The sequence below is a fragment of the Impatiens glandulifera genome, unplaced genomic scaffold, assembly GCF_907164915.1.
Source record: "Impatiens glandulifera unplaced genomic scaffold, dImpGla2.1, whole genome shotgun sequence".
Classification (NCBI taxonomy): Eukaryota; Viridiplantae; Streptophyta; class Magnoliopsida; order Ericales; family Balsaminaceae; genus Impatiens; species Impatiens glandulifera.
This window is the reverse complement of record NW_025919337.1, coordinates 116,358-129,497: the sequence shown is the minus strand read 5'-3', so window position 1 is coordinate 129,497 and position 13,140 is coordinate 116,358. Positions and strand designations below refer to the sequence as shown.

Genomic DNA, 13,140 nt, shown 5'->3' with positions numbered 1-13,140 from the left:
AAGCGGGGATAGCTCAGTTGGAAGAGCGTCAGACTGAAGATCTGAAGGTCAAGTGTTTGATCGATCCAGTTTCATCGCAAAAGTTTTTTTTCTATTGGAAATTTTAAACAAATCATGTGACATCCCTGGTAAAACAGAGTTGGTGGGTTTATTAGTGAGGAAGAAGATCAAGAAGAAAAGAGAAATAGGGTCTTGACTTCGAGCACAAGGTCCGTGTTCGGTTCCCCAACACCCAGGATTGACCGTCCAATCTCCATTCAGGAATTATGGTTAGTAGTGATAAACAAAGAGAGAAATAGATTTTCCTTTTTCTGTTCATTTCAATTCTCAACTACTTTGATACAGTTCCATAACCATTTGAAGATATTCATGAATACTCAATTGACTTCATTTGGAAACTCATTTTCTCTTAGATATCACATCCCAATAGAAAATACATATACACCGAATCCAATCTTTAATACATGCATGAAATCCATTTTTACGAGTCAGTCAAAAAGTGGGGAAATCAGTGCATCATGATTTTCTTTTGTTATAGAATTCATGGAGAAAAAAGATAAAACATTTCAAGAATTGGGTAACAACTTGCCATTATACATCTTATTAAGCAAGTTGCGGGCATCAGGTCTACGAAGTAGACCCTTATTGTTGGGTAAGCCAGTTCCCAAATAAATAGGGCACACGAGTTTCCCTCGACCTGCACCACAAAAATTCCCAATTAATAACAACAAGCAAAGAAGATGTTAACCTGGAAAATCAATTCTTAACAGAAAAAGGAAACATACCATAACAATTTGGACACTCGGTGAACTCGTAGACATCTTTTGCTCGTTTGCGGTTGAGTGCCTTCCATTTTCCTGTACCACCACACATGTCACCTAAATGAAAGGAATGACCAATTCATGCTCCAGAAACAGAAACAGGTTGTTAATGTTAGACTTTGGAATTGAAATTGAATTCCATCTTTAAGGTCATCAAAAGAATTTACAGGTTTTATTGGAAACAAAAACATGATGAAACATTATTAATAGGAGTATAAGCAAAAGCTCATCTGCACTCACAAATAATGGCCCCGCTGCCACTACAACTGGAAGAATACTTTTGAGTAAGGTTTAGTATTGCTGCCAGTACAATTGGAAGAATACTTTTGAGTAAGGTTTAGTAATGTATTTTGTGTTTAGTATTTTTCGGGATGAATGGCTACAGTTTACAGCTCTTTATTACCGTGTTATTGATTGTTTTTTCGGTCTTGATGGAAATTATATTATATTTATTGGAGTCATCACAAACATGTTCAAAACAAACACTTTGGAAATTGAAATACAACTTATTCTTTTTTAAGTTCTGATTTTTTTTAGCTTAGCTCTTTATGGTATAATGAAGTATACAGATCAAAAAGATGAGAAATAATATTTCGAAAACTAAATAGTTTCATTGATTAGTATAAAATTTGCATCGATTAGTATCTATTATCAAGGAATTAGAATAAAATTTGCATTGATTTAATAGTTGCCCAAGAAAAGAAAAGGGGAAGGGGTTACATAAACTAATCAAATATCTCTTGACCAATGTGAAACAATACAACGTGAGAAAAGACCTTGGGCGTTGCCAATAAAAAGTTACAAAGAGACACCATCAATCAAAACGCAAGAGTCAAGCCAATACCTAGTAATCAATCGCAGTGTTATTGTTGTCTTTATATATAATTTTCGATGCTATTCGCGATAATCTCAAGCTGTTTTCACTTTACGCGAAGGTGGTCGTCTGAACAGACTAATGAGATCATCAAGACCCCGGGTTGTTATAACAAGAAAACTGAAGAGGGTTATCAGGCAGGATCCGAGCACAAGTAGCAAAAGTAAATCAAATGTTACACTGACAACATTATAACAACTATTATAACAGTATGTTAAAGCATTACTCAAATAATAAAAACCCCAAATAATTTACTTATTCATTAAACAATCTTTAAATCTTCTCCAATAATATTTTATTTTTCTCCTTAGAAGTGTGGAAAATACAAATAGTTTTATATACGAAAATTTTCAAGGATATTTTTATGTTCAAAACCATCAGCCACATAGAATTATTTTTCATGTATTCTTTTATTTTGGTTAATTTAAAAAGAAAAGAACAAAAAAATCCTCATTTCCATAAATAGTCATGTCGATGATTAGTTTGATAGGAAAAGAGTATAGTTCAAAAAATGGTTCATATCAAAATTGTTCATAATATATAAAGCAATAGTTTAAGGGCCGATCTCAAATTAATGAATACTTTAATGAGTTTCCGATTTGAATTATAATATTATATCATACTTTTGTGGATAACAAATCATGTCTAAGCAGAAGGGGGTAAAAAAGTAGGGAAATGATATCATTACCTGATAAATATAAAGCTTCGAGCTTATGGAATCGTAGAATGTGAACACCCCATCGAGCACCTCATTATGTACATTCACTTCTTTTGTGTGCTCTCCTAATTCTTAACATTAGTAAGTATAACATGGATTAATATAACTTAGTTCCATATTTTTATTGGTAAATGGCAATCACTCTTTGTAAGTATAATCTACCTTTTTTAAGGCGATTATAAGAGGATCATTCTTTGTAAGAAATGGTGCCATTCAAGAAGTTTGTGACAAAAGATCCAGCCATGAAGCGATATAAGACGGGTTGACGGCTAAACTGCTATTGTCAGCAAAAATTTCACCCTTCTTTCCTTGGTGACCATAGATATGTCTCTGAAAAGTCAGATGGAACAACACATATATTAACAATTTTCAAATAAGTGTTGGGATATTATTTTCTTCATTAAGAAAAAAATTAAATAACTCTTCCATAAACATAAAGAAATGCATATTGCATTTAACAAGACAATAGAAAGTGACAAACTTACTGCTATACTCTCAGCAACAAGCTTGACACTTTTAATAATGGCAGCCTCGTTTCCAAAATGTCTGCAACAAAGAGAAAGTATCAATTAACTAGTTTTCATCATATACACTCTCGGCTGAAATGTGAATAAAAGCGTACATTTCAAAATTTACCTGTTATCAAAAAGGCCACCACTACTTTCTAGAAAATTGGGGGGCGTGGATAGTCCAGAGAGGGTTGCTGCAGTTATTCTCAACCTTGAAAATTGTTCATACTCCCAAGCTACCTACAACAGCTTCACCAGTTTAGAATCTAATTTTTGCAAACAAAAGTACAACAAAAGCCAAATGACTTGTCCACAAATTCAATACATAATAGAATACAAGTATCCATAAAATGTTTTCGCTGAAAAAAGTCTCTATAACAATTATCCAGAATATAATTTTCATGTTGAATTGTTGATCATGATCAGAAAAAAATATGGATTTGTTATATGGGTAAAAAATCACAATGATAGTGAAAATAATATCTATATCAAATGAAACAAAAATTACAATATTTGGATCATGATGTAAACTGTTAATTGTATACCAAAAGAAGCAACAAAAACACACTATAATCATGATCCAGAAATAATTTGATCATAGTATGAAAAATCTCACAACTTTTAGAAAATTTCTAATGAATTCGTGATTGTAACAATATACTAGTATCTAAATTGTCCTTCCCTCGTATCACAACTTTGTGTCGGAAGTGAGGAAGCGGTGGGTTGATTACTCATCACCAGTGGTGAGGAGACCATCTTATATCTTTTCCTATGAAGAATGGAGGCGAGAAAACTTTGGCTCCCTTTCGTTCTAATATTTCTAGTGTTTCCCATGATATTGATAATATTAACAGGTTGGAAAGAACGCGTTCTCACTGAAGCAGAGGCTTCTAATAGATTCACTCTCATGGGACAACTTGACTTCTTTATATATGGAAAGAGGATAACACCATACAAAGATTCACAGTAATTTTTTTTATTGCACATCAAACTAAAAATATACATATATGGGCAGGTCAAACAAGTGAAACAACCAAGTTTGGATAGTTTAAGGATTCAGGAAATTTTATTAGTAGCTTGGGATGAATTCTCTTACTCTAGGATTAGAGATATTTATTTTCTTGTGCTTGATGCCAACTTTAATGCCTAGTTCGTCTGCTACACTGGAAAAGAAAATAATTGTGATTAAAGAGTCAGAATCGAAAAACAAGGGAATAGAGTTTCTAATCCACTAAAACTCACTAAGTCTGTCTTGAATTGCAATTGAATCCACGCCCTACGCCCCAAGCCCCACGCTCAACCCCACGCTCAACCCTAAACTAAGACCCTAAAAGTAATCTTGCATTCAGGTTTGTTCAGCATGTAAAAGAGAAACTGAATGATTAAAATGAGAAAGATATAATAGAAGGTAAAAGAACCTGGGGAAGCACAGTGTCGTCGGGGCTCAGCGTCGCCCTAGCTTGCGATCGTCCGGTTGGGTAAAAGTAAACGGCTGGGGCTTGAGTCAGGTGTCGAGGAAACTTTCCCACGTTAGGGGGCTTGGCTATCGTCCGGGGGATTCCCGGCTTGGGAGCAACTGTCGCGGCTGAAAGACGGCCGGGAAGAAATGGGGAAAAGGAAAGGAAGAAAAAAAATAGTAAGGGTAAAAGTGTCAATTTTTTAAAAAAAAGATTAAAAATAAAAAATGAATTTTGTAAGGTTATTTTTGAGGATGACCCTCTTTTGAGGGTCATTTGATCAAATTTCCCATCTTTATAAATATGACGAAAATTTTCTATTTCCTCACTAATAATAGTGAAATCTATAGCGCATAATTAAAAGAGAATTATGACCGATTAAAAACTAATTATGAACTACCGCGTTTAACAAATTTGGTGTTGAATTTAAAATATAAAGTGTTATTATGCTAATTAGTTAAATGGTTGTACTTGTTTTGTTAGTTTGCAAGATCAAACCATACTTATAATATTTTTAATTTTATTTTTAACCGTTTTAAATTTTATAGTCGGGTCAAACCACAATCCGACCCAAATATCAATTTATTATCACATATATATCTAAATTAACCACAACTCTCGACCCGACAATCTGGACACTTTAAAAATTAAGCATCATTATATATATATATATATTAGTTAGTTAAAAAGTTGAACTTATATTGTTAAAATATTTCGCGTTCATCAAATTTGGTGTTGAATTTAAAATATAAAGTGTTATAAACCTAGTTGGTTAAAGAGTTGTACTTAATTTGTTAGGTTGCAAGTTCAAACCATTCTTATAGCATTTTTTATTTTATTTTTAATCGTTTTAAGTTTATGGGCGGGTCAACCCACAATCCGACCCAAATATCCATTTACTATCACATATATATTTAAATTAACCACAGCTCTCGACCCGGCAATCCGGACACTTTAAAAATTATGCATAATTATATATATATATATTTATATATTAGTTAGTTAAAAAGTTAAACTTATATTGTTAAAATTTCTCGCGCTCATCAAATTTGGTGTTGAATTTAAAATATAAATTGTTATTAGCCTAGTTGGTTAAAGAGTTGTACTTGTTTTGTTAGGTTGCAAGTTTGAACCATACCTATAAAATTTTTCATTTTATTTTTAACCGTTTTAAGTTTTTTGGCGGGTCAACCCACAATCCGACCCAAATATCCATTTGTTATCACGTATATATCTAAATTAACCACAACTATCAACCCGGCAATCCGGACACTTTAAAAATTAAGCATCTTTATATATATATATATATATATATTAGTTAGTTAAAAAGTTGAACTTATATTGTTAAAATGTCCCGCGTACATCAAATTTGGTGTTCAGTTTAAAGTATAAAGTGTTATTAGCCTAGTTTATTAAAGTGTTGTACTTATTTTTATTAAGTTGCAAATTAAAAATCATACCTATAGCATTTTTAATTTTATATAGTATTTTTAATTTTATTTTTAACCGTTTAAGTTTATGGGCGGGTTAAACCACAATCTAACCCAACCATCCATTTACTCTCACATATATATCCAAATTAACCACAGCTCTCGACCCGATAATCCGGACACTTTGAAATATAGCTCGTGAATTTGCACGAATAAAGATATATAACCGAGACCTGTTAAAATTTGATAATATTTTTAATTTACTCTCACATATATATACAAATTAATAACAACTCTCGACCCGACAATCCGGACATTTTTAAAATTAAGCATCATTATATATATATAGATTACTTAGTTAAAAAATTGAATTATATTGTTAAAATGTCCCGCGTTCATCAAATTTGGTATTTTAATTTAAAATATAAAGTCTAATTAATCTAGTTGGTTAAATGGTTGTACTTATTTTGTTAGGTTGCGAGTTTGAAATATACATATAGCATTTTTTATATTATTTTAAACCGTTTTAAATTTATGGAGAATCAACACACAAACCGACTCAAGTATCCATTTACTCTCACATATATATCCAAATTAACTATAGCTCTCGACCCGGCAATCCGGACACTTTAAAAATTAAGCATCATTATATATATATATATACATTAGTAGTTAAAAAGAACTTATATTTTTAAAATGTCCCGCGTTCGTCAAATTTGGTATTGGATTTAAAATATAAAGTCTTATTAGTCTAGTTTGTTAAATGGTTATACTTATTTTATTAGGTTACGAGTTTGAAATATACATATAGCATTTTTAATTTTATTTTAAACCGTTTTAAATTTATGGCGGATCAACCCACAATCCGACTCAAATATCCAATTACTCTCACATATATATCCAAATTAACCACATTCTCGACCCGGCAATCCGGACACTTTAAAAATTAATCAATATATATATATATATAGATATTTTTATGTTTATTAAATTAAAAGTTACATATTTTGGTAAAATATATTTATGTTAGAGTTTGAATTTTGAAAGTTTTATACATATATTATTTAAGAAATTAGATATCTTTTTTTATTTAGAATTTTATTAAATTATTTTAAGAAAAAATAAAATAAGGATGAATTTAGGTTTGGAAAAAATAAAATTATTTAAAAACTTTTTTTATAAATATTTTATTAGAATATTAATTTAGATTAAATAATGTTCTAAAATATGGTAGGTATATATTAATAAATTAAATAAATAAATAAAAACTCAAATGTTTCAGTTAATAGATAGTTCTAAATAAATATGTGAAATTTGTGAAATATGATAAACATTTAAATCATTTGTGAAATTGTTATAAATCATTTATATAAGGTAAATCTATTTAATAATAAAATTAATGAAAAAAATAATTCATAATAAAATAATTAAAAAATAATAAATGAATTTAAAATTAATATTTAATGTGTCCCTTTTTTTGGTTTTTATTTATTTAATTGTGAACTAGTTTATTTATTCAAATATTTAATAATATTGAATAAATAATATATTAAATACAAATTTGTTTATATATTAATTTAAATTAATTCAATTTTTGACTAACTTTTTGAGACAATCTGTTAGGAGATAGTTTCAAAATAAAATATTTTTTTTAGTAACTTTTTAACTTTTTGTAGTTTTTATTTGTTTTATATATTTTTTAAATTAATTTTATATATAATTATATATATATATATATTTATAAATAATAATATATAATATATACCGAGAAATAATATAAATTAGAGTTTATACTTTTTTTTCCATTAATTATATATTCAAAATAATATAAATGAGAGTTTTATTTCTTAATGACAATAGTATAATAAAAATGTTAAGGGAAAAAATCATTAAAAAACAGCATGATTTATGTTCACACTCGAAGTCAAGACCCTATTTCTCTTTTCTTCTTCATCTTCTTCCTCACTAATAAACCCACCAACTCTGTTTTATCAGGGATGTCACATGATTTGTTTAAAATTTCCAATAGAAAAAAAAAACTTTTGCGATGAAAGTGGATCGATCGAACACTTGACCTTTAGATCTTCAGTCTGACGCTCTCCCAACTGAGCTATCCCCGCTTATTAATAAAATTATTAAATTCGTTTTACATATTGCATGGTATGCAATTGAATTGTAATTAAATCCACGCTCCAACCACGTCCAAGCCGACGCTCCACGCCACGCCCAAGCCCACGCTCCACGCCCCACCCACGCCCACGCCCACGCCCAAGCCCACACGCAAGCCCAAGCCCAGGCCTAGGCCCAAGCCCAAGCCCACGCCCCAGCCCAAGCCCACGCCCACCCTAAGCCCATGCCCACACCCAAGCCCTCGCCTAAGCCCACGCCCGATAGAAAAATTAAGTAAGTTAATTTTTGGAACCGGCTAGACAAACTAAACAGTTGTTAACTTTCATGTGCAGGTACAGATCAAATCGTATGAACCGGTTGGGGAATTATTAACCGGTTTCAAGTGTTCATGTCAAAGATCAGAGGAACCGGTTTTCACTCACTCAAGCGACCGGTCAGTAAAGACAAATTCACATTTCAGCCGGATCATACTGCACAAGAAACAAAACTTGAAAATTCAACACTTCAAGAGTGACGTAACATGACGAAACAGACGTGCCTTGAAAGAACAAAAGAAGATCAGATCCGATCGGAAGCATGCGAGGAAATCAATGATGCTTTATTGATCTGAAGTTGACAACCTGAAGTGCATGTCCAACACGTTTCTAAATCTGAAAACCGATTATGTCATCCTTCACTCAGAGTTGCCTGCATGACTGCCATGTGTTGAGGAAAGTGAAACGTGCAAGTTACCTCTCTGCACCGACGTGATAATGATCAACCAATCCAAAGGAGAGAGAAGAAAATGACCGTTGGCTCTTCTCAGCTATAAAAGGAAGATGAAACGTCTTCATTTAATGTAAATTACGAATGCAGCAAGTCACAGATTACGAAAAACAAATCATCAAAGCATTAAGTTAGAGAGATAAACTGTTATATTCCAAACCGGTGTGTCTAAAACCGGAAGCTTTCTGTATCGTGTTGTGTTGAGTTGTTGTATTACATCAAAGTGTGAGTTGGTGTAACCGGCGAGTAGCGAGGTTGGGCTCGACCGGCAGTGTTGTTGTAACTATAAAAGTTAGTGGAGATCCTTCTCATAACCTGAGAAGAAGGGGTGACGTAGGAGGGTTTGCTCTGAACATCCATAAAAATCCTTGTCTCGTGTTCTTTCTTTCGTTTTACTTACTTACTAAACCTAACCCCAAATTAATCATACTCCTTAAACCGATCCATTTACATCCATAAAACCGACTCCTTCTAAAACATCATCTAAAGTCGCATAAGTTGCTTCAACCTGAAACAGACATTTCCGCCCTTGAACCCGGTTCAAGAGTCTGTGACAGTTTGTGCAGTGCTGATAACGGTTTTAGTCTCTAACCGGACTATCACCAAAGTGTTGTGTGTGTTGTAAGCGGTCACCCTTTCTGAAACCGGAAACACCCCGGTCCTCCAAGGGCGTCCCCGATCCTAACAAGTGGTATCAGAGCGAGGTTCTTAGAACTTAAGCAATCAAAGAAGATGGGAAGCATGACCCACAGCGACAAGCCGCCAATGCTAAACAGCGAAGCGTTTAGTAGTTGGAAGAAACAGATGTACCTACATCTGATTACGTTAGATGATGAGATGAGCCGAGTTCTGAAAGAGGGACCGATCAAGATCAACAAGGAGGCAGACCAATGGACGAATGAAGATCGAAGACGGAGTAACCTGGACAACCACTGCATGAGACACATCTACAAGGCTATAGACGATAACACCTTGAATAAAATATCAGACTGTGATAGTGCAAAGGAAGCCTGGGAAACGATCATTCAGATCCATGAGGGAAACGAAAGAACTAAGGAGAACAAAATTTTGGTGGCTACACAGAAGTATGAAAACATCAGGATGAAACCGGGGGAAAACATGAAGGAATTCAGCAACCGGTTCATTAGTGTAGTCAACGAGCTTCAAACACTCGGAAAGAAGTATGACAACCGAGAAGTAATCATTAAAGCCCTAAGATCTCTACCAAGCACGTGGGATATCAAGACCATGGTGATGAGGGAATCAAGCACCCTCGGGCAGATGAAGTTACATGATGTGTTCGAGGATCTAAAAGCCTACGAGTTCGAGATCAAGTCTCGGATCGAAGACGAAGCATCCACATCAACCGCAACCAGAGCTTTGGTTACATCGGTGGAACCGGCGGTCCAAGTATCAACCATACCGGCTCCATTCAAAAGCACAAATCAGATCACTGAAGATGTGATGGCAATTCTAGCTCAGAAATTTGGGAAATTCATGAAGAAGAGCCAACCACCATCTAACAATGACTTTAATTATAATTATGTAGACAAATCAAATAAAAGATGTTATAATTGTGATGGTTTTGGACATTTCAGGTCAGAATGTAGAAAACCAAGGAGAGACGATAGAAAACCGGAAGGAAACTATCAGGGGAACAACTATCAAAGCAACCGGTACCAGGAAAATAACTACCGGAGAAATGACAATCAACGAAACGACAACCGGAGAAACAATAATCAATATGCAGACGAAGGAAAGGAGATTCAGAAGGCACTCATTGCATCCGACGGTGGAAGCGAGTGGGCATATTCTGATAATGAAGACGGTGAAGAGAAAGTAACCTGCTTCATGGCAAACGACGAAGAGGTATTTGATTTCTCTTCTGACGAGTTTACCAAAGAAGATTTAGTTTCTGCACTCAATGAAATGGTTGCTGAGTTCAGAAACATATCTGCGTACATACCGACTCCGGTAGAATCTAAAACCGAATAATCAAATAATGTATATGATAAAATCTGTGAAACCGACATGTATGAACCGGATGAACTATTCTCCGATAATGAGAAGACAGTTCAACCGGTAACAATTGATATAGTTTGATTCCTCAACTCATTTAGTTTCACCTCTAAAGTCCACTTCTTCCCCATACTACGAGTGAAAAGAAAAAAATGTAAAGACTATCATTAAAGTAGCCCAGACGAGACTTACTATATCCATTTGAATTATATCCCCTATCTTTATGGGAAATTTGATCAAATGACCCTCAAAAGAGGGTCATTCTCATATTTAACCTAAAAAATATCAAATTTTAGTTTTAACTTTTTTTATAAAAAATTTCTCTTTTTACCCTTACTAACCTTTTTTTTTCTTTTTCTTCTTCTTCTTCTTCCTTTTCCTTTTTCTTTTCCTTTTTCTTTTCCTTTTTCTTTTCCCCCCATTTCTCCTTCCCGTTTTCTCCCCATCTCTTCCCAACGACATTGCTCCAGCCACAGCCGCCGTCCCCCTATCTTCCCCGACGACCTTGCTCTAGCCCCAGCCGTCGTTGCTCCCTGGAATCACAAACAGGCCAACTCCTGACGATCGCCAAGCCCCGGAGACGCTGATCCCGACGTTCGCCCAACATTACTGAGGTTAGTAATGCATAATTAGTTCTACTCCCAATGATTTTTCCGTTTTTTGCATGTTGAGTATGAAGTTTTATGATTTTAGGGTTTTAGTTTAGGATTTACGCTTTAGTTAGGATTTAGGGTTGAAATGCTTAGTTAGTTATATTGTTTTAGTTTGAAATGTTTGATCCGAGAAATGTAGTTTCATCTGAATGGTTTGTGAATGGGGCGTGGATCGTGGGGGTGGGGTGTGAGGTGTGGGCTTGGGCGTGGGGCATGGGCTTGGGCATGGGTGGGGCATGGGCTAGGCGTGGGCTTGGGCGTGAGCGTGGGATTGGGCGTGGGCTTGGGCGTGGGCATGGGCTTGGGGTGGGGCGTGGGCTTGAGCTTGGGCGTGGGCATGGGCTTGGGCTTGGGCCTAGGCCTGGGCTTGGACTTGGGCTTGGGCTTGGGCTTGGGCTTGGGCTTGGGCTTGGGCTTGGGCTTGGGCTTGGGCTTGGGCTTGGGCTTGGGCTTGGGCTTGGGCTTGGGCTTGGGCTTGGGGTTGGGCGTGGGCTTGGGCTTGGGCGTGGGCGTGGGTGGGGCGTGGAGCGTGGGCTTGGGCGTGGCGTGGAGCGTGGGCTTGGACGTGGGTGGGGCGTTGATTTAATTGCAATTCAATTGCATACCATGCAATATGTAAAATGAATTTAATAATTTTATTAATAAGCGAGGATAGCTCAGTTGGAAGAGCGTCAGACTGAAGATCTGAAGGTCAAGTGTTTGATCGATCCAGTTTCATCGCAAAAGTTTTTTTTCTATTGGAAATTTTAAACAAATCATGTGACATCCATGGTAAAACAGAGTTGGTGGGTTTATTAGTGAGGAAGATGATCAAGAAGAAAAGAGAAATAGGGTCTTGACTTCGAGCACAAGGTCCGTGTTCGGTTCCCCAACACCCAGGATTGACTCCAATCTCCATTCAGGAATTAGGGTTAGTAGTGATAAACAAAGAGAGAAATAGATTTTCCTTTTTCTGTTCATTTCAATTCTCAACTACTTTGATACAGTTCCATAACCATTTGAAGCTATTCATAAATACTCAATTGACTTCATTTGGAAACTCATTTTCTCTTAGATATCACATCCCAATAGAAAATACATATACACCGAATCCAATCTTTAATACATGCGTGAAATCCATTTTTACGAGTCAGTCAAAAAGTGGGGAAATCAGTGCATCATGATTTTCTTTTGTTATAGAATTCATGGAGAAAAAAGATAAAACATTTCAAGAATTGGGTAACAACTTGCCATTATACATCTTATTAAGCAAGTTGCGGGCATCAGGTCTACGAAGTAGACCCTTATTGTTGGGTAAGCCACGAGTTTCCCTCGACCTGCACCAAATGAACAGGGCACACGAGTTTCCCTCGACCTGCACCACAAAATTCCCAATTCATAACAACAAGCAAAGAAGATGTTAACCTGGAAAATCAATTCTTAACTATAAAAGGAAACATACCATAACAATTTGGACACTCGGTGAACTCGTAGACATCTTTTGCTCGTTTTCGGTTGAGTGCCTTCCATTTTCCTGTACCACCACACATGTCACCTAAATGAAAGGAATGACCAATTCATGCTCCAGAAACAGAAACAGGTTGTTGTTGTTAGACTTTGGAATTGAAATTGAATTCCATCTTTAAGGTCATCAAAAGAATTTACAGGTTTTATTGGAAACAAAAACATGATGAAACATTATTAATAGGAGTATAAGCAAAAGCTCATCTGCACTCACAAATAATGGCCCCGCTGCCACTACAACTGGAAGAATACTTTTGAGTA

At 35.1% G+C, this 13,140-nt stretch overlaps 1 protein-coding gene and 1 non-coding gene across 2 annotated transcripts; both read right to left on the bottom strand.

The window, feature by feature from the left end:
- Positions 1–381: 381 nt before the first annotated feature.
- Positions 382–2,448, bottom strand: LOC124917813 (protein PHOTOSYSTEM I ASSEMBLY 2, chloroplastic-like). Its single transcript, XM_047458117.1, has 5 exons — positions 2,444–2,448; positions 1,751–1,875; positions 1,062–1,121; positions 786–878; positions 382–697 (listed from the first exon to the last, which is right to left on the bottom strand). The coding sequence occupies exons 1-5, from the start codon at positions 2,446–2,448 to the stop codon at positions 567–569; spliced, it is 414 nt and encodes a 137-aa protein (XP_047314073.1). The 3' UTR covers positions 382–566.
- A 5,404-nt stretch (positions 2,449–7,852) lies between these two features.
- On the bottom strand, positions 7,853–7,929 carry TRNAF-GAA. Its single transcript has one exon. It is a non-coding gene; the product is annotated as a tRNA-Phe (tRNA).
- Positions 7,930–13,140: the final 5,211 nt, after the last annotated feature.